General features: G+C 39.9%; 3 protein-coding genes across 6 annotated transcripts in view; 1 reads left to right on the top strand and 2 right to left on the bottom strand.

Moving 5' to 3' along the window:
• ubr3 (ubiquitin protein ligase E3 component n-recognin 3) overlaps positions 1 to 18,852 on the bottom strand; it is a 39,683-nt gene extending 20,831 nt beyond the window's left edge. For 2 of the 4 annotated variants that reach the window (XM_085765382.1, XM_085765383.1), the window contains exons 1-25: positions 18,088 to 18,796; positions 16,502 to 16,641; positions 16,016 to 16,168; positions 15,488 to 15,643; positions 13,293 to 13,333; positions 13,084 to 13,150; positions 12,871 to 13,001; positions 12,461 to 12,689; positions 11,146 to 11,325; positions 10,073 to 10,206; positions 9,825 to 9,911; positions 9,675 to 9,740; positions 9,492 to 9,581; positions 9,266 to 9,394; positions 9,060 to 9,112; positions 8,818 to 8,951; positions 8,380 to 8,465; positions 8,154 to 8,295; positions 6,976 to 7,072; positions 5,821 to 5,962; positions 5,442 to 5,546; positions 5,196 to 5,366; positions 3,967 to 3,999; positions 2,697 to 3,142; positions 1,197 to 1,285 (exon numbers count right to left, since the gene is read on the bottom strand). In XM_085765382.1, the coding sequence (XP_085621508.1) occupies positions 1,197 to 1,285; positions 2,697 to 3,142; positions 3,967 to 3,999; positions 5,196 to 5,366; positions 5,442 to 5,546; positions 5,821 to 5,962; positions 6,976 to 7,072; positions 8,154 to 8,295; positions 8,380 to 8,465; positions 8,818 to 8,951; positions 9,060 to 9,112; positions 9,266 to 9,394; positions 9,492 to 9,581; positions 9,675 to 9,740; positions 9,825 to 9,911; positions 10,073 to 10,206; positions 11,146 to 11,325; positions 12,461 to 12,689; positions 12,871 to 13,001; positions 13,084 to 13,150; positions 13,293 to 13,333; positions 15,488 to 15,643; positions 16,016 to 16,168; positions 16,502 to 16,641; positions 18,088 to 18,521 (3,535 nt within the window). In that variant the 5' untranslated portion in view covers positions 18,522 to 18,796. Of the gene's footprint in view, positions 1 to 1,196; positions 1,286 to 2,696; positions 3,143 to 3,966; positions 4,000 to 5,195; positions 5,367 to 5,441; positions 5,547 to 5,820; positions 5,963 to 6,975; positions 7,073 to 8,153; positions 8,296 to 8,379; positions 8,466 to 8,817; positions 8,952 to 9,059; positions 9,113 to 9,265; positions 9,395 to 9,491; positions 9,582 to 9,674; positions 9,741 to 9,824; positions 9,912 to 10,072; positions 10,207 to 11,145; positions 11,326 to 12,460; positions 12,690 to 12,870; positions 13,002 to 13,083; positions 13,151 to 13,292; positions 13,334 to 15,487; positions 15,644 to 16,015; positions 16,169 to 16,501; positions 16,642 to 18,087 lie in introns of all 4 variants that reach the window. The other 2 variants (XM_085765384.1, XM_085765385.1) reach the window with 2 other exon arrangements.
• Positions 18,853 to 19,359: 507 nt separating this feature from the next.
• On the top strand, positions 19,360 to 21,622 carry mettl5 (methyltransferase 5, N6-adenosine). Its single transcript, XM_085764324.1, has 7 exons — positions 19,360 to 19,550; positions 19,642 to 19,756; positions 20,058 to 20,242; positions 20,749 to 20,831; positions 20,912 to 20,963; positions 21,038 to 21,087; positions 21,506 to 21,622. Exons 1-7 carry the CDS (start codon positions 19,451 to 19,453, stop codon positions 21,545 to 21,547), a joined length of 627 nt encoding a protein of 208 aa, XP_085620450.1. The 5' UTR covers positions 19,360 to 19,450; the 3' UTR covers positions 21,548 to 21,622.
• Positions 21,178 to 26,279, bottom strand: ssb (small RNA binding exonuclease protection factor La). Its single transcript, XM_085764323.1, has 12 exons — positions 26,204 to 26,279; positions 24,992 to 25,055; positions 24,804 to 24,907; positions 23,602 to 23,776; positions 23,325 to 23,432; positions 23,125 to 23,228; positions 22,689 to 22,760; positions 22,559 to 22,601; positions 22,318 to 22,458; positions 22,037 to 22,223; positions 21,819 to 21,941; positions 21,178 to 21,722 (listed from the first exon to the last, which is right to left on the bottom strand). The coding sequence occupies exons 2-12, from the start codon at positions 25,046 to 25,048 to the stop codon at positions 21,643 to 21,645; spliced, it is 1,194 nt and encodes a 397-aa protein (XP_085620449.1). The 5' UTR covers positions 25,049 to 25,055; positions 26,204 to 26,279; the 3' UTR covers positions 21,178 to 21,642.
• Positions 26,280 to 26,307: the final 28 nt, after the last annotated feature.

Below are 26,307 nucleotides of genomic sequence, written 5' to 3'. Positions count from 1 at the left end.
TCATGCATAAACTTCTGATTGCTCCTTTAAGGATTGTATGCACGCTCACCAGTGTCCACGTAAGACACAAAGTATGCTACTCTTACGATGAGAAATATATTTCCAAGGTTTTTAAGTGAACTTTGTTTTCTTCTCTATCAAAGTTTGGTTTCAGGGATGACCTCAAAACCACACAGCAAGTTCAGCTGCTTCAAATGTAATACTGCTCCAAATTCAGAGTTACCAGAACTTGGTGCTGGAGAATGGCACTCGATCTCACACTTATTGAAGAAAATATTGCCAAATTATTATTGTTGAAAAAAATTATTAAGATTATGATATAAGATTGAGGTTGACTGATCTTTCACTGTCATGATAATGCCAGCAGTAAGCTTGAAGTAAAGCAACTTAAGTTACTGCTCAGGAAGAAGTGTACAGGCAGAGGTCAGACTACAGACCTTCCAGAACGGTCCATCTGATCACAGCAGCTATTATTCACTCACTAACCATGCTGCGTCAGGGTGGGCCTTGGGAGTCCAACCCACTATTAGTGCTTTGATCCTATGTGCCCTCAGCCAGCAACCACTCACAATCCCACAGGAGCACTCTCCTCTCAGTGCCTCCTAACAGGCCTCCAGACCCCATAAGCACGAGGTGGCCCGCTGTCACCTTGCCCCAGTGAGAAAGGAATAGCAATGATAGGTTTAGCCAACAGCGTGTTTCTGCAAGCGCTACGGTAGCAAGATGTCCTTCACACAAAAAATGTTAATGTGTTTTATGCTTTTATGAAAAGGTCATGTACGCCACTGTCAGAACAGACCCAGTTTGATAAGCAGACTCTATCAGACTGGATGTTGTAGCTGTGCATGGTACAACAGTGCAGAGTCAGATCTTGCTGAAGGAAAACATATCCAGAACAGTGCTCATTGTAGATTTTCATTCTTTATTTTTAGCCCGTGCTGCTGGTTTATTCAAAGAACGAGCTCTCTCGTGAATAAAAGACTGCCCAAAGAAATTTGTTTATTTTAGAACATTTCAGACGTGAGTGAGCACTCACAGTTTGTGACCAGGCAAAAACAATGTGTGTTATCAAATTCACCAGAGTTGAGGGAAGTGAGAAGAGGATACCGGATAGACACACTTTATGCAAGTAAAGATTGTACAAGCACATGCACTGCAGCTGCTCTGCAAAAACAGGTGAACTGGCCTTTTCTTACCAACATCCATAGCAGTTTCCATGAAGCTCTTCTGCCTGGAGGCAAATTCAGCAAGCAGTTTCTGCTGTCTCTCTCTTGCCCTTTGACGTCTGAAATGAAGAACAATGAGAGAAAGATTTTTAAATGTATGTGAACAACAACTCAAAACCAAATGAAAATGATATTTTTTGCATATAAGTCTGCTGTCTTTTAAAAGTAATTTCAACCTGTACTGAAACAACTGAATAATTCAATGAGAGAAGCTTCACTCTGTAAGTGAAAACAGGGATTTCATTTCATACAAGCTCCTAGCAACCACCTGCTCTATGCAAGATAATTAATTACTGCCCATCCACCTAACAAACACAGCACAGTGTCCTGGGATTAAGTGTCTGTTGTGCAGTGCATGTGTCCCCTGATCACCCAGAGCATGTGCAGCACATTCCTCAGTGTCGTGGGACGCTGTTACATGTCTGATTTCAACAAAGCTGTGATGTGAAAGTTTGAAAAGGTGGTTATTAAACTAATGTGGTGGGTTGAGCCCCCACTCGGCAGACTTACGGGGCGAGAGCTGACTGCAAATTAAGTCCCTAATAAGAGGACATAAATAAATGCAGACAGGAGCGTCACAGCTCAATAATTTTCACTGATGGCTTCAGGGGTGCCGACAACCAGCCTGAGGAATGGGCAGCGGCTTCTCACTCCTCACCGCCGCTGACCGCACTGCTGCCTGGCTGTTGCCATGGAAACCGAGTTTGTGTGAATGGGATTCGATTCTACCTTTACCTTTGTCTGCGGGGTGAAGCCAACCCCAAAAGCAGGCCATTATCAAATGGTTATAGCCCATTCCATCATCATTACAGGAGGGAAATGGAAGACACAGACTGGTGGGTGAATTTGAGGTGAAAAGGCAAAAACCCACAGAGTTTGACTGTACATGGAAAAACAGGAGTGCGTAGGTATTATTGTCTTACTAAAGAAGATAGTAGGCAGATATTTAATATGTTGAGAGGTTAATTAAAACCATGAAAATGTAGCTCTCAAAACAGGCTTCATTGGCAGCTGCCTCGGCTGCATGTTAACGATGACATAGAGAACATTTGTATTTTGTCACTCAGCACATCTGATGCCCCACTGTGATTTGTACAGCAGTTTAAATGATATAATGTGACAGGCTGAGACTAACTGTAACAGTAATTAATTATAACACCCTTTGATTTGCAGTCACTTTGACTCAAGCCTCTTCTTTGCAGCAGATAGATAGAGAACAAAGCAGTGTGAGCAGATAAACATTCTGTGTCCTTGCCCACATGACCTGCTTTGAGCTGTTGTTGCAATTCAACTGTAAGATTCTTGTAGTCTTATAAACAAAATCAAAGATTATGTCTTGATTAGATTAGATTAATACACACAGTAGTGATGCATCATCCTTTTTAAAAAGCTGCATGAGGATAATATCAAAGGGCAACAGCTACAACAATAATAATATCAAATGCAAAATGGAGCTACAGACTACATTACCTCTCTTCTTTATCCATGGTCTTTTTGTCAGTGGGACTGTTCTTCTTTGGTGGCACTGGAGGACACACCTTTCCACAAATGTCTTGGATGCTACGCTTGATTTGGCAGCTGCGTGTGGCTGCCTTGGTGAGTATGCGCTCAATGGCGGTGATGCCGTCTCCGTGAGCGTGACGGCTCGTGTCCATGTCCTCCAGCCAGGACGCCGACAGAGAGTTCTGCTTGGACGATAGCTTTTGGTGGAGCTTGATGAGCAGTGACAGCATGCTTTCTCTGATCTCCAGGATCTCCGTCACCAGCTGTGGCTGGGTGCCTGGTGGGACCCAGCGTGTGGAGGAGCTCTTGGGCCGGACGACCTGGGTGGCTTCGGTGTTGCTGCGGTTGATTATCTCCTGGAACTTCCTCCGACGCTCCGCCACAAGACTGAACACCTGAGCTTCACGCAGGTTCTAGGAAAGCACACATTTATTCATTTTCATTAAATATCATGTGGATATTTTGTATGAAACACCTGTGTGTGTGTGTGACTGCCATGTTCTATGAACCCACAGCCCCACACACATAAACTCATCTTACAGCCCTTGATATATATCAAGTATCAAGCCCACACTGCATCACCACGATACACAACCAAAAGATACGAGAAAAACTTGGGACCAACATCATACTGAATTTCACCTTTATCTGGGCATTTTGACAGACATGTCTGTTAGCACAAACATCGTCTCCAAAAAACACAAATAATGTGATGGATTGGAGAGTTGCTTCCTTGCTATAGTCAGACAGGGACAATACTGTCCATTATAAAATTTCAGCTGACATCTCATGAATACTTTCAGTAGTGCTCAGAACAACCAAATTCCTAGGAAAATTCTAATCGTACTGACATAAAATCACACAAGTCATCTGAAAGATTGTCCTGACCTGACCTGACAAAAAAGGCCCAGAGCTGCACTGTTAAATAAACATACATCATATAGCCCAGTCAAGGCAACATCAATCATACTGACGTGCAGTTAAAAAGCGTTTACTCAAACCTGCATTACACACGTAATTAGTTTCAGCAGTCAAGAGGGAGGGGAACTGCTGAAGCATGACATTATACACACGCCATACCACACCAAGGCAGACCTCCTTCCAAAAGCACAAAACACACACACACACACACACGTGCACAGAAATTCTTTCATAACAAAGGATAAATTGGAAAAATGCATCTGCTGGTGGCAGAGCCATCAGCCTTTTTCTATAGAAATGGGTGCAGGACAACTACCTCTCTCCAATTCCCTGAAAGACGCCTGGAATTCTGTGGAGCGAGTACAGCAAAATGAGCGACAACAATAAAGACGATATGGAACACGAAGGAACCACACACAAACAGTGTCAAGTGATAAATAAAGCCTACTCATGGCAGGGCAGAGCTCAAACAACATCTGAAAACAAACCAAACATGTGCAATATAAGTCTTGAAAGGTTGTTGTTACTCTTAACTTAAAAATAAACCCAGAAAGTTTAACTTGCATTTTTTTCTGATTAATGTACTGTATTAAGTATTCATGTTAGGTCACTGCACTGCAAAGAGTAGGGAAGGCCTATTTTAATTAGTACTTGCAAAGCTAGTGAATTATTTAAAGCAGTAGTTTAACATTTTTGCAAATGTGCTTGCTTTATTTCTTGTTAATGGTACTAATAAATGAAGCCAGGATCCAGTTAGCTGAGCACACTAGCAACTCTATAAAGCTCACTAATTAATACTTCAAATCTCATTTATTTAATCTCCACAAAAACCAAAATGTTAAAAAAAAAGTTATTTACATTGCTAGATGGTGGTTTTACATGGAGTTTTTTTCTAGCTGGAAGCCAAAAACAAGACTGTATCTGTGGCTGCACCTCATTCAGCTGAGCCAGCATGACGCTTGTTACATAGTGAAGAGGATGGAAAAGTCAGATGAGGGTGATGGTAACTTTGATTCAATCTTTACACAGCTTTTACCGGTGCACACAATACACCCACTACAAACTGTGTGAAATCTGTCTATAGAATTTTATTGTTCATGAATCTGTTGTTGTTATTTTTGTTTATTTGCCACACAGAGCTATTGATTTAAGTGGGCATAAGCTACACGTGCCATGATATGTGCCTAATCGTGGAAACCACATCCAGCTGTCACTGCGCTGGTTCATTAGCTGGTGGAGGACAAAAAGACACAAAAACAAAATTGTCAGCAACACAGGCCTGGCATGCCCTATGCTTACCAACACTTTATAGCTAATCTAAAAGTAGTCAATTGCCTCCTAATACCATCCAGCAGATGTACCACAACACTGTCATCCCCCTAGAGTGTATTTTTGGCCACCTGACGAGTCCAAGTCTAATAGTCACCGTCTTTTGAGCTTGGGTAACCAGACAAATGGTCTAGGCCTGAGCACGGTGTTCAGATTTCTTCTCCAGCCAGAAAACACTGTGTTGTAGTTATTGGTGCTGTAATTACTTTCTTTTACCTGGCCGTAAGAGGACGCTTCAGTGCTGGTGCTGGGAGGGGCCTCTCTTTTCACTTCAGGGGCTGTCTCAGGAACCCGAACCCTCACAAAGTTGATGACATGGTGCAGATTGGAGAGGAGATTGGTGCCGGGGAACCAGCTATCATGGCAGTGCTCCTCAATGCAAGGCTCCTGGGGGTGTAAGATATACATTATATAGGATGCTGGTGTGCAGTCCACACAGTGAAAAGACTGGCTGGAACTCACCTCGTCCTCCTTATTTTCTTGAACTTGGTTGTCCAACCCGAGCTCGATCAGGTACAGCACCATGCACAGCACATGCTCAGACATGTTCTGATGATCCATCCATATCTTAAACATAGAAGAACACATAGGAATCGTCTGCAAGTTTATCACCAGTTCTCCGTTGATGAAAACAGCTTGAATGATAATGATGCAAAGCTTCACAGTGTGGTCTGTTCATTTAGTGCTGCTCCTTCTGTATTTTGTCAGGCCTGAATCGTACAGGTATTATGTAACATGTCAGTGCCAATTAATTGCCAAGACATTACAGTGGCACTTCTGATTAAGCTAAAGCGCTAAACTGAGACCACATTATCATATGAATAGATGTTGAAAGGTTCACCTTGTAAAGGAGAGTGAAAATCACAATGTGCAGCGTCTTGCAGTGCAGCAGCTTGATTAGGCCTTTGTAACATGGGTGCAGGGGCGTCCTCTCCTTGTAAGGTGGCCATGGGTTGCCGGTGTGAATACCAGACTGCTTTAGACTAGAAGAAATCATCATCAACAATAAAATAAATATATAGTATTAGAAAACATCAGCAATTACCACACCACAAGTATAACAATTGGAGTAATAAGAGGCTGACAAAGTGACACCCAACATCATTCAGAGTAATTCTCTGGACAAAAGATCTCAGTCTATGTAACAGAATAGCGGATAGGAAGCACGGCCGCACACTCTATTAGTGATGATGGGCTCATTATTATATAAAACCAAGGCCAGTTTGACAGGCCATCCATCAAATGCAAACAGTGTGAATGAGCAACATGAGGCTGGTATCAGACTCTGAAGGTGGCAATGGCAGCTTCAATGTGTTTTAAGGAGAAATATGGTTCTGTTCCATCAAGACAGACAAGTATTACCCATAGAATAATGTACAGTATATGCTGTGTGTGAAAGAAGTGCAGTTCACTACCAGTGCCCTATCCACACTTTCAATTACATTAACACCAAAAATGGCCAAAAGAAATCCCATTATAAAAAGGATTATCTTCCCAAGTGCTGTACCATTTAAAACACTGATACACTCTGTGAGGGGCCCTTCACTATAATTAGCATCCCCCACACGGCCAGTGACCTTAAAGAAAATTAACCCCTAAGTATCTCCTTCTCCACCTCCACTGACATGTTTGTCTTAGGAGACGTCCGCACCACGATCAAACAAGAAAGATTTCCTCAATTCTATTACGATTTAGGCTGAAATAAATTGATTTTTCTCGACAGCTACCTAATTGGAAGCACCTCTGGCGGCCAGCAGACCTGACCTTTCTTATCATGTCCCTTTAGGGCCAGGTGAGAGAGGGGACCCTGCGACACTCAATACAGCATGATTCAGGTTGGCTTTGTCAGGGATGACTGAATATAAACACGCCAACAAAAGAACGTAGTACTGCAGAAAAACATGATGCGATGAGGTTTTACTATGATAACCACTGTTCTAATGTAAACACATAGCCATTTATTTAGGGGGAAATGAAGGCAACAGTGTTGACTTACAATGCTGAGTATCTGTCCATTGCAGACTGGACGTCACGCCGGTAGACTGTTCTGAGAACAACCATGATGGGGTCAAACTCCTTTTCCCACACCTCCGCTAATTGAGAGAAGGGAGAGAAATGTGTTTCAACCTCTGGCACAAAGTGACATTGATTCACTTTCTTCTTGGCTTCACCTTCTCTATGTAAGTGGTGTAAGTCTGACCCCAAGTGGTTGGTTGATGCAAAAAAAAAAAAATTACATAGCAGATATTAATTTGAAAGAGATTTGAAGAGACATTTACTCTGACAGTAGGTTGTCTAGGATATCGTCCTTTTAAAGAGGGGATTGAGTAAACATTTGTTTCCATTATATGCCAGATTTGCCATATTTACTTAAACACATTACTGTATCTGTCAGGATATAAAAAGATATTGCTCTTCACACTGGAGAGCAAAATTATTTTATTGTCCCTAGGCACAAATATAGAACATTTTTTTGAATTTACTCATCTATGCTAGTTCTACACAATTTTACTTACAACAGTTAAATTACGGTACTAATCATGTTGGGACCATATTTCTGTATAGGCTCTCTGTTCAAATTAAAATACTAGAGCCCTGTGAATGGTTTAATATTAAATGGGACATTGCATCAATATCTATTCAATCCATTTTTACCCAACTGAAATGCCCAGTTCTACAGTAACCAGGAGAGCTTGACACACTGCAACTTAAGAAGACACAAAGACACAATCATGCTGTAAATTCAGAAAAAACACTTTCATCATTTTGACAACACAAATAAAAATCACAGGGCTGCCTGCCATTTATCCCCCTTCTCTGCAGTCACTGTTACTGTTAGCACTACAGTTGTCCAGTGGAGGGCAGTAAAATCTCCATCTCGATGTTGTCCCCCTGGGATAAATTGTTGTGCAGATGATACACAAAAAGCAACACTCCTATAACACTCTTACTTACCACTTCAGACTATATGAAAGGGCAATGTCTCACTGAGTTTTGAACAACTGGTAACTAAAACCATCACCCAGAAACCATCAGATTATTTTTGGTTTCCAGATTCAAATCAAACCCCTTAACACATATCAACACATACAATTCTATGTAAAGATAAAGATATTCCCCATGACACAATTCATTCATCCCTTGTTGAAATGGTCTGTTACTAAATCATCCTACCTTTAGGTGTGTACATGCCCTGCTGCATAGAGCCTCCAGGTTCAAACACCGGTGCTTTGAAGTCGGCCACAGCTGAGAGCATCTCTTCAAAACTACAACTCCCTGGTATGATGCCACTCTTTGGGTTGGGATTCTCAGGAATCTATAAAAACACTTAAGGAAAAAAATGTCCTGAAAGATTAAGTACCACTGTTGTTTGATGTCTTTGTTAAGTACTGAAGGATACAAGATCTAGTAGTGTGCTGTGTGTACGGTCATTCATACACAACTGTGAGACCATCTCAGCCCGAAGGATCTCATCATCCGTCATCCCTGTTGGAGAGAATTAAAATAAGAGTGAATCTAAGGACAAACTGACAAGGAGAACAGTCCTACACTGAATACCAATAGGTGAACTGCGAGGGCAGGTTGTGTTTAAGCAAATATCATGTTACGGTTTCAGTCAGTTTAGGCAAGAGTTTCCCTCTCAATAATACTGTTTCCTGTCTTTAGTGGAGATATTATGGACAAGAGTTAGGTCAGTGTCATTTAAACTAATACAGTCACAAAATGCCAGTCTTAATGGATGTTCACATGGTAATGTTTAGGTTGTGATGGACAAATATAATGTGTTCATTTAACTTTGTTAACCATTATTGTATGGATCCTTTATTGTATCACTTACCCAAATGGATGCGAAGGCTGGTCAGTATGACCAGGAAGGTCAGGGCTCCTTCAAGCATCGGCCTCTCCTGCTCTGAGTCTAACACGGCATTCTGATGCTGAGACGCCATTGTCAACAAGTCGACCACCTTAAACCTGTGTGGCAGAAAATGGTGAACAAAATGATTGCACTGCCACTAAACTTTGCGCAAGTTCATTTAAATTACGCAGTAGCAGAAAAATTATATGTATAAGACAGCTCACCTCTCAAAAACACTTGAGATGAAGTAGTCAGGATCCAGCCTTGATGCACAAACCTGTAAAGTAAGATACATATGAATAAAAGGATGTAAGGACAAAAGCAAATGTAAAACCTGAGCACTATGTGTGATCCAGCAGTGTAGTTACTGCACACGTAAATTAGCCTGTATGCCAAATACATAACGCACAACATAATGAATAACCCTAACCTGGAGCAGATAGATGTCAGGGTCAATCATGGAGTTGCAGAAGTGTGACTGCACGTATGTCATAGCCTGTCCCTTGATCTGTAGACCATTCCTGACCCACATGTTGCTGTGGATCTCTGACAGGCATGCCTGCAGACAACGCAAGGTTTTCATAAACACAAGGCCACAGACATTTACAAGTGAACACAAAATTGTGAATCTGTTCATTTGCCCTTAAGTGACATACCTGGATTTGGAGTGGATGCACCATGATCTTCATCAGCATCTCTTGGTCAGGCAGGAGGCTGTCCAGGTCCAGGCCTTGGCACTTTATAGCCTGAGAATTTTCAACCAAACAATGAAATTTCAAATGTATAAAAACACACACACAACACAGTTAAGTCTTAAGAGATGAGAGCCTCTGTCATACCTTGCTGAGAAACATGGCATAGTAGCGATGCAGTGGCAGGTGAAATGTCACTTGATTTGGAGCAGGCTGTGGGAGAGATATAAGACATGAAAAACAGGAAAGGAATGCTTGTTTATATGTTCAGTCTTTTGTTTGTGTTTTTCAATTCACCTCATCAATGAAGCCAATGGCATCAAACCAGATCTGAAGGGTCTCCAAACAGTAGCGTACCACAGTTTTAGTATATTCTTGTGTCTCCTGTTGAAAGACAGTTGAACATGTTAAAAATTCATATGGGGTTATACAGTTAATGCATGCAGCACAGGAAGCCTGAGATGCATCTTCCATTAATCAAGATCATCAGGAATGCACACAGGAGCTGAGTGAGAGAGCGGTCTCATAGTAACGACGGGACTTACTTTGACTTTGCAGTGTGTTAGGAGACCCCACATTGGTTGTGCACAGGCCTCCAGCTCTGCTGCAAATGCAGCATAGTACGTCTGAGACTCAAACTCCACGTGTTCATTCAACTCCCGCTTATTCAGGTTCATACCTGTCACAGCAGGAAATGGTTAAAAAAAAGTTAGACAAATACATTACATGGCTTCCACTAACATACGGCAAGTTATTCATTAAAAAGGGCCACAAAGAATGGGACTTTTGTATTTGAAATTTCGTTGGAGACTTCTTCCATATTCATATTCATGCATCTATTAAAATGTCTGTATGCATGAGTAGATATTCATAAATTAGCAAATACAACGATGATAGCCAGGTCCTCTCTATAAACCAGGAGAATTTAATGCAAAAGTAGTGCAGCAGACATGCATAGAATGCAATGGTGACACTGTGCAAATAACTTCTGCAAGAGGATACTCAGGTCCACTGTGCAGGGGTGAGTCTTATTTTTAGGATGGTGGTCGAGTGCACATGGCGAACGAGCAGCACTGTCCACAATTCTAATTCAGTGACAAAGCGTCACACACATTCACTACCAGGTAGTATTTTTAGAATAGGACAGACGAGATATGCCTTTGTCTTGGTATCATATTGTTGGTATATAAAGAATAACTGAGATATGATTTACATCAACTGTTGAGTTAGCATCACATATGACAGAGATATTGATAGTCGAGCAGTTGGAAAATGTCTAAACTGCACTGTCATAACTGAACATGTGGGGTTCAAGTGAGCCAGTGCTAATCAAGACATAAATAACATTGGGGAAGATAAACACAAGTGATGCTGTGAGATCCAAGAGCAACACCTCTTCCATTATCATCTGTCCCAATTTATACAGTTATCATCCAAGTTCCAGCGAATACAAGTAACGCCAAACGCTGCTACCATCCGTGCATGAATGTGTGTGTGCAAATGTGTGATTGAGAGGTATTGTGAAGTGCTTCGTCCCACTCACGTTAAAAAAATAAAATAAAATAGCACAAAAGTGCTGTCAATTTACCATCACATACCATATCAAATAATGACTTACCCTGAAAAAATGACACGAAGCTCATCCACAGCATCAACAGCGAATGGTCCTCCAGGAACTTTTTTGCTACACTTTGGTGTGAGAGGATGTTAATAAAATCACTAACTAATGGCCAGTAGGTGTTGTTCTTCAGCAGTGCTTCGCTGCAGTTCACCACAACATGACGACTGTTTTCTTCATCTGGAAAAAACAAAAAGAAAATGGCATATGAAGTTGAGGATATTTTGGTTAATATTGCATTTACTTATTTAAAAGGCAAAATATCAAAAGGAACAAATAAGAAACAGCAGACAGTACATTTGCCAAATAAAGATGCAAGATTAAAAACTAGAATTACCACCTCACAGAACTGTTCCTCTGCTAACCAGCCAAGATAAATTAGAGCATTGAATAGTGACCAGACGCGTTTTTGCAAAACCTTATGACATCACTGTGGCTATTGGCCATTTGGATATAAACTTCATCACTTTTTTTTTTTATCTTATTAGACATTTGCGTTGAACTGTGTCATAATTAGCATTAAAGTGTAATTAAAGAGTTGTGTCCAAAAGCTTGTTTTATGAGAACACAGAGATCTCCACCTTTCACCATCAACATCCACTCCCTCCGTCTTTGTGTCCAACAGACTGTTTGAACCAAATTTGAGGAAATTCCCTCAAGTGAGAGAAATGTCACATTCGCAAGAAAGGGACACGTGTAGTGATGTATGGACAGATGGACAACCCAAAAATATACCTCCAGGCCTGGCTATCTTTGGCACGGCGGGATAAAAAGGACTGCACTCAAAAGGAAAAATTCAAGAGTATTTCACCCAGAGACAGTAAAAATGAGAAGGGGAAGAAATATGGGTGCATGTATTATCTGCAATGAGAATGAGTAATGATTGATGCAAAGCAACATTAGAAGTTGCATTTGCTTCTTTTGAGGGAAATTGTTAATTTTTTTTCGTTATTTCAACACTTTATATACTTTCTATGCCATTTTTTGTAAAACAAAAAAATATGTTCAGTTTGAATGAATACAGATCTAATGAGGAACCACAAAAAAATAATGACCACCTTGTCATCTATGCCTCCTCACCCAGTCGGAAACATGGGGTCTTTTGAATAGCTGCATACAATTTTATATGTTGATATGTTACATAAAAGTTCCATCTTTAAACTCAATGTTTTGTTTGTTTGTTTCCCCGTGCATATTGCTAAAGAGATAGTGTGATGCAAACGTCAGCCTCACCACAACCGGCTGCTTCATTCTTTACCAAAACTGTTGGAAGTGTGATCAGCTGTGCTGAATCCAGCACATTTGGACGACTTACCTTGAAGTTCACTTTTGATAAGGCAACTCTCCATCATGTAGAGGAGGACTGTGACCATGATGTCCAGAAGCTGACACTCCTCTGTCACATGTCGAGCCAGCTCCTCGTTGCTGAACAGCTGCACACTAATATGTACAATGCGGTTGGACATGGTGTCCGACTCGTGGCTCTTCATCAGCGTTTTCATGATGAATGCATAATGCTGAACAAATGTTTTTGTAAAGGTGATCTGACAAAGAGGAAGAAAAAAAAGCACAACACATTAAAAGCTTAATATTACAATGTCGTCCCATTTAAGGAGGAAGATTCAGCTTGCAAGATTCATTTCAGTTAACTAAACCTGTGTCATGATTATAAGGGATAATGGATTGTATTTAGTCACATTGTATTATATAACAAGAAAGGTGTACCTTGTAATCTTGATCTGGCAACATGTTAAGTAAGAAGGTAACCATCTTCTGAGGAAACTCGTATTTTATTGTCCAAAACAGCAACTCCTCCAGAAAGCATTTATGCTTTAGAGAGTCAATAATACTAGGGTCTGCAGGCAGAAAAGACACATAATGAAAATGGCACCTCAGGTAACACGTCTTCTTGATGCATGACATTGTCTTTACATTTACCTTTGGTACTGCTGCTCAGCTTAACCCTCTTCCTCTGACCAACAGATTGCCCTGCATCTTGGTCTTCCTGCAAGGAAACAAAGAGTACAGACACAAATACCATTAAATGGGTCTGAAAACATATTTGCTGTAACTGTAAATCAGTTCATTTTGATCAATATATTAGTTCAATAATTATTGGAGTCATAATGCATGCACAAATACTGTACCTCTTTACTGGACTCATCTGGGCTCCCTGGTGCAGTGGAACCTAAAGAAAAAGGAAAAACACAACATTTATCTACCATTGACAATTAGTCCAGGCAAAATAGCGCTTTACGACAGACTAATTGTCACAGAAGGTTTTTCACCATACATCATTTCTATGAGGTGTCTAGAACAACATACTAAAAGTCCTAAGAAATCCTAGTTGGGGAAATATGTTTAATTCTCATCATTATTTACTGTATAAAGTCTATGGTGCCGACAACAATACACCCCAATGGGGCTATTTTTTCCCTTTACTCCTATCACAATGAAACTTTACACAATGAAAGTATCCATGAAATGTAACATTTTTTGTATTACAAGTTTCTTTGAAAATGAATTTGAATATGCAAATAAGCCTGAACTAATCAAATATGCCCAAAAATACACCTGAATAGGCTTATTTTCTTCCTTTGCTCCTACCACAATCACACTTATAAAACTTACTCACACAATAAAAGTATACATGAAAAGTATACATGGAAAGTAACATTTCTGTATTTCAAGTTTCTTGGAAAATTAATTTTAAATATGTAAATGAGCTCAACACTAATTGACTTATGGCCAAGAAGCCATAAAGCCGCAAGCAGCAACAGGGGCCAAATAACTAACACATTCATGTCCATTCAATAAGTTAACCTATGCACTGAGTGCTGTCACTTGCCACACTTGACTTATGCATACACACATGTCACTTGCCACACTTAAAAGACCTATATTGACCTTAAGAATTGATTGCACAGTCTTGTCTCCAGTTGCTTTCTAAATTCTTTTTTTTTTATTAGCGAACAAGCCTTACCTAACGACTTTCCTCCCAGTTTGCAGAGAACATCAGAAGAAAGTCAGAATTCATCAAAGTCGTTTCAACGACTGTGTGTGATGTTATATTAAATATGCTGTTATGTTCAACAACATATGAGCGGGACTAAGAACTAAGTTATTTGGCCCCTGTTGCTGCTTGTGGCTTTATGGCTTCTTGACCATAAGTCAATTAGTGTTGAGCTCATTTACATATTTAAAATTAATTTTCCAAGAAACTTGAAATACAGAAATGTTACTTTCCATGTATACTTTTATTGTGTGAGTAAGTTTTATAAGTGTGATTGTGGTAGGAGCAAAGGAAGAAAATAAGCCTATTCAGGTGTATTTTGGGCATATTCCATTAGTGTATTGCTCATTTGCATATTCAAATTCATTTTCCAAGAAACTTGTAATACAAAAAATGTTACTTTTAATGTCTACTTTCATTGTGTAAAGTTTCATTGTGGTAGGAGTAAAGGAAAAAAAGAAGCCTATTCGGGTGTATTTTGGGCATATTTGATTAGTGTAAGGCTCATTTGCATATTCAAATTCATTTTCAAAGAAACTTGTAATACAAAAAATGTTACATTTCATGGATACTTTCATCATGTAAAGTTTCATTGTGATAGGAGTAAAGGGAAAAAATAGCCCCATTGGGGTGTATTGTGGTCGGCACCATAGACTTTATACTGTAAATAATGATGCAAATTAAACATATTTCCCCAACTAGGATTTCTTAGGACTTTTAGTATGTTGTTCTAGACACCTCATAGAAATGATGTATGGTGAAAAACCTTCTGTGACAATTAGTTCTATTTTTGGGTCCAAAATGAGCTAAATTGCCTGGACTAAATTAGCTATTAGTATTCAAGCAGTACAGTACTAAGGTGTGGCATGTTCCAACTCTAAAGCTCCTGAGGAGCTAGAGGAGGAGAGTTAGAGTTGGAGAGGAGATAATCTCAGGTAATAAGGTCACTTACTGTTCAATGATAAATGTTATCTCTTTAGCTAAACCAAATGATACCATATATGAAGATTCATTTGAATAGTCATGATGCAACACCTCAGGTGTGTGAAGAGGGTCAGAGAAAGCAGTTATTGCAAGTTTATTAACTGTGTTGTTTTATAAGACAAAGTTGTATAATTCAAAGCCAACTATTTGATTTCTTTTATTTATTTATTATATATATGTTTTATGTTTCAGTTCCTGTTTGCTTGTTGCAAAAACCTGACATTATGATTCCTTCACATGTAGACTTTGACTCCTGCAGTTTATCAAGAATTTAAAGGACAATTTCAATAGTTGACAGAAGCTTAATGAAAATATACTTCATATCAAGTGTTATGGTTATCTTACCCAGGAGTACCATTGCTCCAGCACCTCCTTCAGCACCAACCGTGACATCAGCAGTGGCACCTTGGGATTTCTCCTCCACAGACACCAGACCCGAATTCTTTAACGCTGACAAGTATTTGTCATAGTTCTTTTTAGCGTACAAATTCTCCTCTTGGCCTGCAACGTTAAAGCAAAATATTGTGCGCTACGTCAACAACTACTACAGTAATGTTTATATCTGAGGATGAAGAAAACTTAATTGAAACCAAATTTGAAGAATTGGGGGACAAAAAAACTGGAACCTGACTTAGAGATGCACACCAAAACGTTTCCCTCTTCCCGCAGTCATATGAAATTTTGGTATGTGTTTTTTTTTATTTCCTATTTTGATGTTTTTAGGAACTGACTTAGGTTATGATGAATAAAGACAGAATAGTACAGTTACATAAGGCCCCATGGCCACAAGGAAAGGAACTAGTAAGATTTGTGTGGAACGGTAATTCTAGACAATTATCAACGCACGTTGCAAACACTGGTGGAGATATTTACCCATGCTCAACTCCTTGAATGTTTGCTGATTGGTCAAGATCTTTGTCAGTACAGTCCTCATTGCTCCTCCCATCTTTGTGAGCTCCTCCAGGAAAGAGATTTGAGGCTCCAGCTGCTGCAAGACTTTCTGTAGATCTCTCTCAGTTGAGGTGTCTGGTAAAGCAAGATAACAGATAAAAGTCATGAGACCCTGCACTTTGTGAACGTAATTGTGGATGTAAACAGTTGTATAACATCAGTCGTATCCAGACTGCACAGGTGGCCCTGTTTGCATTTGATATGCAACAGGAGAGTCACACCTTATGTAAAAGCTCAAAAATAGAAGGGGACTTAAAGGTGACGTATGTTTGGTACTTTCTTTTCCTGAAAGACAGGGATATTATTTAAGTAATTTTTCACAATTACCATTCTTGTTCAAATTGGGGAATGAGAATTATGATGTCACGTCTTTAAAAAAGAGAAGATTGATGTTCTGACTGTTTTCACCTGGTTCGATGTATCCATCCCTCAGATACTGGATGATACAGAGGATAAAACGAGGAAGAACCATCTCAGACATCAAGAGAAGGTCTCGAGGTATTGAGGGAACATTTTCCCCTGTTCTCAACCGATGTCGTCTGCAAAATCTGTGTAAAAAAAAAAAAAAAAAGTTAACATATGTTGGCATTGCAGACCTCACAGACATCTACATAGCCATGTCTCTCTTTCTATATCACTCATTCTTATTTTATTTTTTTATTGAGAATGAAAGTTATAAGTACATTTTATTTAGCCCTATACCTGAAATTGATTAAAATAGAAATAACACAGGTCTGACAAGTTAAAACCACTGCAACAACAATCAAATGAAGACAGAGGGTAGGACTACACAATTAATCAAAATACAATTAAACCCACATCATACCAAGAGCAGGCACTGCTGACAAAGGTCAAATGTGTCCTGACATTGTTATGTATTGTTAAAACAATAAGCATTGTGGTGCTTCACAGATAAATTACATCCTGCAGACCTGAAGGAAGATGCTGGTAACAAGCTCCAACAACAACAACCACGTCATCTTTATTTCAATGAAAATTAAATCCAGAAATTACCATTCCAAATGAAATCATGATATCTGTCAGGAGACGCACAATATAATCTCTTTGTGTTAGCATATCTAGCTCCAACGGGGATATACTGTAGATGTTGTGAAGACAAGTGCAGTTTAAATTGTTTTAACAGGTGAAACGAGAAACTAGGTATGACTGTCCAAGAAAATGGGTGTGACTGTCCTGACTAACCAGGAAGCTCGCTAGAGATGCAACATCTATAATTATAGTTGAATAGTGGGTTGTGTTGTATTACAGCTGGTTTTGATTTTTTTTTTTTATCTCTGCACATATGTGAGTGTGAATCATTGCAACACACATGCTACTACATCTCTTGCTCAAGACTGTATTGGCACAGACAAAACAGTCAAGCTCGTAAAAGCAGTAAGTGGAGCTACTGACACTCTGACCCACGTCATGTAAGTGTTCAAACAAAATATTATTCAGTAACTGTAGTGTGCATTAATTTAGCATTTAGGGAGGAACACATTATCACCACCACCACACCATCGTCAGTAAGAATAATTTGAGGGAGAGGGAGATGAAGCTGTGATTAGTTATACAGCTGTGTTTCACATTAGCAGCTACACAGCATCAAGGCCCATCTCCATGACACGATGTTTCCATAAACAAACACACCTGGAGCAAACCTAACCAGTTTGATATCGGTGCAATAACGACCTGGTGTAAGCTCCAATTAGGGCAGCGAGCAGCATTACAATTGCTGTTATGGTTAGCAAGTCAGGCTAACTCTCCTCCTGAACCGTGGGTTTCCTATTAACAAATGACAGCAGCAAAGCCACGGTCATAACTGTGGCAGGTTGGCCGTGACATATAAACACGTCTCAGGCAGAGATATTTGGAAACTGACAGAGGCTACCTAGCCGAGTCAATTTAATTTCCTTTCCCCACCGGGACCTGTCAAAAAAAAACGACAGAGGCTACTAGCATAGCAGCTTAGCCCACAGCTAGCTCGGACTTACCCACTCTCTCGCATGACATTACTGTCTCCACAGTCACAGGCCCCGCCAGCCTGGCTCCTGAACATGTTGAAATCATGGCCCGTGTGGTCTCCGTTATTGAAGCACTCGGCACACAGCGACATGCACGGAGAGATGCCACAGGTCCGGCATCGATATGCCACGAAATTAGCGGTCCAGACCAAGCCGCACAGAGTCGCGTTGTCATAGGACCGGACCGTTTTGCAGAACTCCTCGAAACCTTCGCCTCCTGCGATCAGACATTTACACCAGTCCAGCGCCTCCGTGTCGGCCGCTGGTTTTTCGGGATTTAGCACCGCGTCGAGCAGCTCCTGGAGTTGCCGGAGCCCGGTGCTGTTGTCAGTCCGGTTTAAGTCTGCCTTCAAGTGGGCGGCAGTGCTTTTCTTGTCCCGGCGCAGCAACGACGCCGCCATCATGCACTCTGGCTTGTTGTCCACAAATTTATTTTTGTTGTCTTGGGTCCATGTTCTCGGACTTTCTCGCGATACGACAGGCAGTGTCTCTTCTCGGCACGACAACGGCGCTTTGGCTTTACGTGGTTCGTTGTTAGCTGCTGGCGGATTTCCAATATTGATTTGCGCTGAGTGTAAAATGAACACATATAAATCTCATTCAAGTATTTGATCCCACAGAGCCTCGTATTGGTTTTTCTTGCAGCAGCGTCTGTGGTGGTTTGCTTGTTTAAACAGCTTAGTTTATAAGGTCACCTCCTCGGAGCTGTTTTGTTTTCTGGTTTCTAAGCAACTGATAGCCTCGTTTGGGACCCTCCCGTTTATATCCAGCCAATGGGCCTGTCCCACCATAGACAATATAATAATATACATCTAAGTTATATACTGTAATATGTGCGTCCCACAACCACCATACCACCATCATCGGACTGATAAATAAGATAAGATGAAAATATTCTCTTTGTGCAGTAAGGCAATGTAATGCTGTGAGAGAGGGCCATAGCAAACGTCTCTGGCCATATCCTAGCACTAACGTCATAAATTATTACATCATCATATTATTATTATTATTACAGGCTTGTCCTACTGTGTGCGTGTGTGATGGCATTGCTTTTTAATAATGTAAAGCACTTTGTGCTGCACATTTGTATTAAAAGTGATTTATAAATAAATATCGATTTTATTATTATAATTATTATTTGTAATCATTATAGAATATTCATTTTATTTTTAGTTAATTCATTTTATTTTTTTTAAGGGAGCAACTAGTTTTCAAGGGAGGAACTACTGTCTCTCATACCGGGTCGGATTGTTTTGGTTGGTGCACACTCCACTGCGGAAGTCGTCTTCAACCATGCCCAAAATATAGATGTGAGACAGCACCTCGTTTAGTGATGAAACTTAAAGAGTTAGAGAGTTGCCTTCAGCAAGTGGACGTGTTTGAAGAGCCGAAAATCCTTCTTGAACAATATCCAACCAGTCCTCATATCGCAGGTGTGGGGGCATGTGATATTATTTGAGAAGTTTATGTAGTTAGCGTACACTGCTCTCATTAACTCATGTGTTTATTTCCCTCTGCCTGTAGCATGCATGCTTTACACAATCCACAATACCTTCGATGACATTGAGGGTAAACTAGTGGCGGATCTGGGATGTGGCTGCGGCGTCCTCAGCATCGGAGCTGCGATGCTCGATGCAGGGTGAGAGCGTCATCATCACATTATTTCTCTCTTTTTTCCCCACCTCTCTCTCATCCCTTTATCTTTTTCTTTTTTTCCCTTTTTAATTTTTGGCCCTTTTATTAATACACATACATGCAATAAACAGACAATTAACAATTGTAATAGTCCAGAGTTGTTATAGCTTTTCTGTCTCTCATGTTGTGTAGTAGTTGCATGTAATATCGGGTTTCTATTTTGAATTCATTCAAAATTTGTTTTTTTGGGTGCCAATTTACACACATACATCTTTAATGCCTTTTCATCTCGATCTCTTCTGCAGTTTGTGCGTCGGTTTCGACATTGACGACGACGCACTGGACATATTCCGAAGAAATGTGGAGGAATTTGAGATTTCTACCGTGGACCTGGTCCAGTGTGACCTGTGCTCCCTGGAGCAGGATGCTTATGCCAAGAAGTTTGACACTGTAATAATGAATCCGCCGTTTGGGACCAAACACAACCAAGGTGAGTGCCTGATCTAAAGGAGCTGCTCTGGTTATTTAGTAATGCAAATCCACAATGTGTGTGTCATGTTCTGACTTGTACAGCATTCTGCGTAAATCAATGCAATTCAGTAGCTCCACCTTAAACCATCATTGCCTGGTATATACACCCATGGTGGATGTGCTGTTGCCAATTCCAAAGTTTATAACTCCATGGCACCAGACCACAACTGCATTACAGAATCTGATTTTAAAAACTTTAACACCAATATTTTTACAGTGACCTTCATTAAATTTGTCTACATTCAACTGTGGACTCGAAATTTGTTTTCTTTTGAGGCATCAGTATTATCTAGTGAAGTGTTACATATAGTTTTCCCAGTCAGTTATGACCTGGATTGACATGAATTATATTATAAAGTACCAATCAAAGGAACTCTCATGACATGAACTAGACATTAGAGACCTCCAAAAGCTTGTCATGTGTCAATACAGTTACTCGTTACTTTTATTCTTTTTTTTTCCAAGGAATGGACATGAAGTTCCTCAGGGCAGCTTTAACGATGGCAAAGACAGCAGTGTACTCACTTCATAAAACATCAACACGAGAGGTGAGTTCAGGTTCCCTCACCACCATGTCAATGACAGTGAAAACAAAGCTCAAGTCCTAATGGTTATGACCTGATTACAGCATATACAAAAGAAGGCTCATGATTGGGGAGTCAAGATGGAAGTCGTAGCAGGTAAGAAAAAAAACACATTACGCATTCTTTACGATTGAAATAATTGACAATCTGACAAGTTTCTTTCTTTACAGAACTAAGATACGACTTGCCAGCGTCTTACAAGTTCCACAAAAAGAAATCAGTAAGCTCATACACTACCGTCTCACACAAAACATACATGTTTTCCAGCAGAAACCCCCACATGCGTAAAATGAAACACATCTAAAAACAATTGAACTTTTATAAATGTTTATTTGCTATTCACATATGCAAACTTAAAAAATTAGCAAAGCGGATATTCTCGTCACTCAATGTAGAAATTCTACAACACAAAGAAAGAAGAAACACACATAGTGGCACACAGATTCTAGATGTCACACTGGTCTTACAAAAGCAACTAAAATGTCCCGGTGAAATTAAATTACTGTCCTAATTTTTGAATGATAAAACCAAAACATCTTAAGAGAAACATAGGTACATAATCAATGTGGGAGGCACAATATAATACAGGGACTTAAAAGGCTGAAAACTGATGCCAAGCATTGCAATTTGTTCTCTAGGTTGACATCCAGGTGGACTTCCTACGATTCTCTGAAGCCTGAAGTTTTCTCTGGAATGGATTTAATATGTCTCTGCATTTTTCACTGTATATAATAAATGTTTCCACAAAAGAAAAATTCTCCATGTGACCTCGTGATTATGATCCATTTTCGGTTTTGGCGACCTTTGCTGCAGGCCCATCGGCGTCTTCTCGTTCTCTCTTTGGGGCTGCAGGGGCTGGAGAAAAAAAAAAAAAAAAGATTAAAAAAATGTTAGTGAATAAATCCCATGCCATTCGGCCAAATTATGAGGCTCTGAGGTTACTGAGCTTACCATCATCCTCATCATCGCTATCAAATTTAGTCTTTTTGCCTTGGTAGTGAGTTCTGCCATGATCTCTGCCACCTCTTCCCCTTCGTCCTCCTCTTCCTCGGCCGCCTGATCTTCCTCTGCCACCTTTAATGCAGACGAGATGCATCAGTACTAATAAATACTATGAACCGCTGATAATCCGTGATAGCTGAATGATTCTGTTTGAAGGTAGTTTTTACCTCTGCCTTTGGACCTGTTGAATGATTCCTGCTGAGCTTCGATGATCTTCTTCAGCATCTCTTTCTCCTCATCTCCCTCCAGCACTTGCCAGGTAACGCTGTTGTTTTTGACCTTCAGCTCCTCTCCGTTTGCTTCTTTGGCCTTGTCGAATGCCTCCTTTGCGTTTCCGTCAAAAAGCAGGGTGCCCTTGTTGGAGGTAAAAAAAAATAGAAGATGTTACTCATCACATGTCCTCACCCTGAGTTTTAAGACTTGGGGGAGGGTGGAGATTTTTATTCACCTCTTTGGCCCCTCTTGTGAAGTCGACCCACTTTATCTTTCCATGCCCCGAGAACAATTCATGAAAGTCCTCTCTGGAGACATCTTCAAGCTCTCCTGAAAACTTCAACAGGCAACCTGTCTGTTCATTCAAAAGCAGGCCCTACAACACAAATTACAAATTATTATTTTGGCAACACCATCATGTATGTGTGAGGTCATCCCAGTGACAGAAACTGATAACAACCTAAAAGAGATCTTACCATTTCTTTATCTTCTGCATGCTTCTGCAGTTGCTCCTTGTCTCTAAATAACAGAATTTTTTTTGTCATTCATTGTATTTTCACAAAACATACATTGTTATGGAAAAAAGGGCAGTGCTCATGTACTTACTGTTTAGCTTTAGCTTTTGACTCTGCTTTGAACTGTTTTCGCTCCCCTGCTTTCTTTGCATGGTAGTCTTCCCTGAAAGCAGAGCAGCCATCTTATGATTATTCTATGCAGAAATAATGAAGGCATCTGTGCAGCCATCTGTAGCTCCTTGAACTCAGATTGGATATTTTATGCCAAAGACTTCAGAAGTCTTTTCTAGAAAGTGAACAGTCTGTCAAGTCATTCTTCTAATTCTTCATTCCTCAAATTTTCCCGGATAGTATTTTATGCTCTGGACCTGTATGGTGACTAAAGCCTTTGGCAAATTTTCTTTCAAATCGTTATAAATTTAAGGTGATAAAGTGAGTTTTTTAAAAGGGTGCTGTTAAATGTAAATGATGAGCTTGAATGCATCAGTTGCACTACAATCACAGCATTTGTTAACACCACAACTCACCTTGATAACACGAGCATCTCATTGTCTTTGAATGATTTGATGTCTGATCGCTCAAGGAACTGTTTGGCCGACTCTTCCGTGTCAAAACAAATGAAGATCGATCCCTGTCCAGATAGGAGGGAGAAAAATAAATCAGATATCGTCCCAGAAACACAGGAAAAAACATTTATCTTCTAAATGTTGCCAAAGACATATTATACCTTGAACTGTCTTTGCAGGTTTCTCCTCAATTGAATGTTTTCTATGGTGCTTGTCTCATTCAACCACTCCTGAATCTCATCAAGAGTTGTCTCGAGAGGAAAACCTTTCTAGAGGACAAAAGATTAGAGGAGACAGATTTATACCGATCCTTGACATAGCAGCAGCAAAGTGTAAAGTTTGAAAATAGTTACTGCACAACAAAGTAACAACAAATATATTTTTTCTTCGTCAGAGTTCTATATATTGGTGTGCATGGGAGTGGCTTCACACACTTACAATGTACACAGACTTGTTTTTGACAGCGTCTTTGTAATCATCATTCAGTTCGGGTAAAGGTTTGTCTGCGGATCTTCTGATTTTTGTCTTGTCTTCACTGACTTCCAAGAGACCAGTCTTTGATTTCTGGAGAGCTGAAACGATGACGCTGGTCTCTGAGGTTATAGACTTCAGTCTGGAAAGAGAAATAATGTCATCAGACACTCTGAACAGGACATAGAGGTATAATTCAAGAGTTGCTTCAAGAGTGTGTGTAAGTTACAGTATATATGACCTACATGGACATTCACTGCTACAAATGCAGCAGACCTCTAAATTATTGCTCCACTGCCATTCAAAGACCGAGGCTTGATAAAAAGATTGCTGACTCACACCGACTTCTGACTAGAACAGGTTCCAAATATGCAGCCGGTTGTGCTGAGCTGTTAATAGAAAGACGTCCGAGTCCAAATGATGTAGCTAAAAGTGACCTGGCAACAAGTTCACTTCACCGTCCTGGTGAGGACATGCACTGGTCTTGCCCTGCCTGTTATGAGTCACACACCAGATTGACCAAGTGAGACCAAGTGATTAGTCATTATTGTTTATTCTCCTTTGTTCTGTCAGCTGTGACCATTTTGTGACCCACTTCTTTTAGCTGATTTTCCCCCCCTTTGTTATTGAAGCTTCACTATTGGATTCATCACTGTTGTGCTGGTGACACCTGAGTCAGTGACATCAAGCAAATATAGTCTCATGAGCTGCTAAGAACTGGATTTAATTCCACACAGTCTGTGAGATGTTTCTTATCACTTGGCAGCTGTTTTAAGTTTAAAGACCACACTATTATAAGATACATATTTTGATAAGTGACCAGCAAAATAAGTGGAGGCCTACTGCAAGGACTGATTCACACTGATCCCTTGAGGCTGATGGTGACAATAGCAAAGAGCAACAACCATCAGAGTGAAAACAGGTTTGATAAATGATGATATAGATAAAAAAAAATTAAAAAAAGAGTATGAAATATAGGCTACTGCTGGACATCACCGCAGACTGTTTACCAATACATATCTTTTGTTGTATGACCTGCCTAGTGTGTGTTGCACATTCTGAAGAATAATATGGAGCTCGTGCAAAGGAAACACATTATTGAATGCCTAGTAATAATCATTTTGCAGCAGTCTAAAGAGAGAATACAAAAATAAAGAGGATTAACAAACCTGTTGAATTTTAGCATCGTCTCCAAGGTCACCCAGCCGTCATCCTGCTGCAGTTGCTCTTTGAGGAACTTGTCCCTCATAAGATTGTGATCTCCGAAATAGTACTAGAGGTAACAAAAAGACTCATTATTTACAAGTCTAACATAACTTATTGAAAAATGTAGACTATAAATCAGTGTCAGAATTACCTCTATTTGCCGTGCCACTTTGATTTCAACAGGAGACATCTCTTGATTTTCTGCCATGATTGTTCTGTAGAAAACAGGAACCAGAATATCACATCTTTATTCTCACTCTTCTATGGATACAATTTGATGTAAATCAAAGGACTGAAACAACACACATCATCCACAATGCTCTTAACCAAACGGCTTAAGTAATTAATCTGAGTGTCATTCATGGGTTGAAGCTTCTCAAATGTGGAGATTTTTTTAAATAGTTTTTTCTGATTTCTATCGATGCAAATCGAACAGTTGTGTGTGTTCTGGGCTGCTGGTTGGCCAAATGAAACAATTTAAAGTCACTACCTTTAGATTCATTTATATACTTCATAAATTACATGGCTATTGGATTTATTTTTATTTTATTTTTTTTACTTTGCAATTAAAAAAAATTGCATTTAAAAAGAATAAAGGGTCCTTGATAGGTTTTGATACAGCTGATTTTTTTTCAAGTGTGAGCAAAGCAACCTATGTTTTCCTTTTCCACTTTATTTAAAGACGCCATAAAACAAATCTAAAAAAAATTGCAAGTTAAAACGGAAGTACATGAAGACCAGATACCATGTGGGATTTGATCTCTTTATTTAGATTTGAGTGAACAGACTCTTTCGACAATCTAGAGATCTGCACTATGTATTCTGTAATTTGACATTTAATAATAATAATAATATGATGCAATTGAATGGTAAGACGCGGCTCTAGGAAACAACATTAGTCAGCTGGTCACCATCTTGGGCGTTGTGGGCCAAATAAACAAAATCTTACAAGACAATTTAATACAAACGTGAAATGAAGCTTTTGCGACATGAGCAGTTGTCAGTCATCATTTCTTCTGATGTCATGCTGCTTCATGCAGTTAGCTTCATAGCTAACATGCTAGCTTAGCCTGCATGCAGCAGCACGCGAGTCAAAACCAGCCTTTTGGGTCTAGACGCGATACAAGTTCAAGGTTTACTCTGTGTAATGTTTAACCATGCACAAATTATTCGTGCGTATAAAAGTTATCTTAATCATTTACACTTTCTTTGACTATTTTCTAGCAACAGCATGCCGTTCAATCACGCCACACTACAGACTGTGCAGTACTGTTGTCCTGGAGAGGGAAAAAAGCACATTTACCAGGTATCATAAAGACAATATTAAGGCATTTTTCCACCAGCAGTGAAAACTTAAACTTACATTCTTGTCTTAGGTCGACGTTTACAGCACTTCTTCTGAATCAAAAGTATTCACTTCGCTGCTCGCACGTTGTGGATTCGGAACTGCGTGCTACGGAAAACACC

The sequence above is a fragment of the Trachurus japonicus genome, chromosome 21, assembly GCF_045865225.1.
Source record: "Trachurus japonicus isolate A0001 chromosome 21, Traja_1.0".
Classification (NCBI taxonomy): Eukaryota; Metazoa; Chordata; class Actinopteri; order Carangiformes; family Carangidae; genus Trachurus; species Trachurus japonicus.
This window is presented reverse-complemented; position numbering and strand designations above follow the sequence as displayed.

What these genes read in the sequence shown, in the direction of transcription:
- mettl5 (XM_085764324.1), top strand. Translation starts at nt 19,451, where the DNA reads ATGAAACTTAAAGAGTTAGAGAGTTGCCTTCAGCAAGTGGACGTGTTT. An exon ending in AACCAGTCCTCATATCGCAG is followed by an intron (nt 19,551 to 19,641) that starts GTGTGGGGGCAT and finishes CTCTGCCTGTAG; the next exon opens with CATGCATGCTTTACACAATC. An exon ending in GCTGCGATGCTCGATGCAGG is followed by an intron (nt 19,757 to 20,057) that starts GTGAGAGCGTCA and finishes TCTCTTCTGCAG; the next exon opens with TTTGTGCGTCGGTTTCGACA.
- ssb (XM_085764323.1), bottom strand. Translation starts at nt 25,048, where the DNA reads ATGGCAGAAAATCAAGAGATGTCTCCTGTTGAAATCAAAGTGGCACGG. An exon ending in TCACAAGAGGGGCCAAAGAG is followed by an intron (nt 22,224 to 22,317) that starts GTGAATAAAAAT and finishes ACCTCCAACAAG; the next exon opens with GGCACCCTGCTTTTTGACGG. An exon ending in TAGCGATGATGAGGATGATG is followed by an intron (nt 21,723 to 21,818) that starts GTAAGCTCAGTA and finishes TTTTTTCTCCAG; the next exon opens with CCCCTGCAGCCCCAAAGAGA.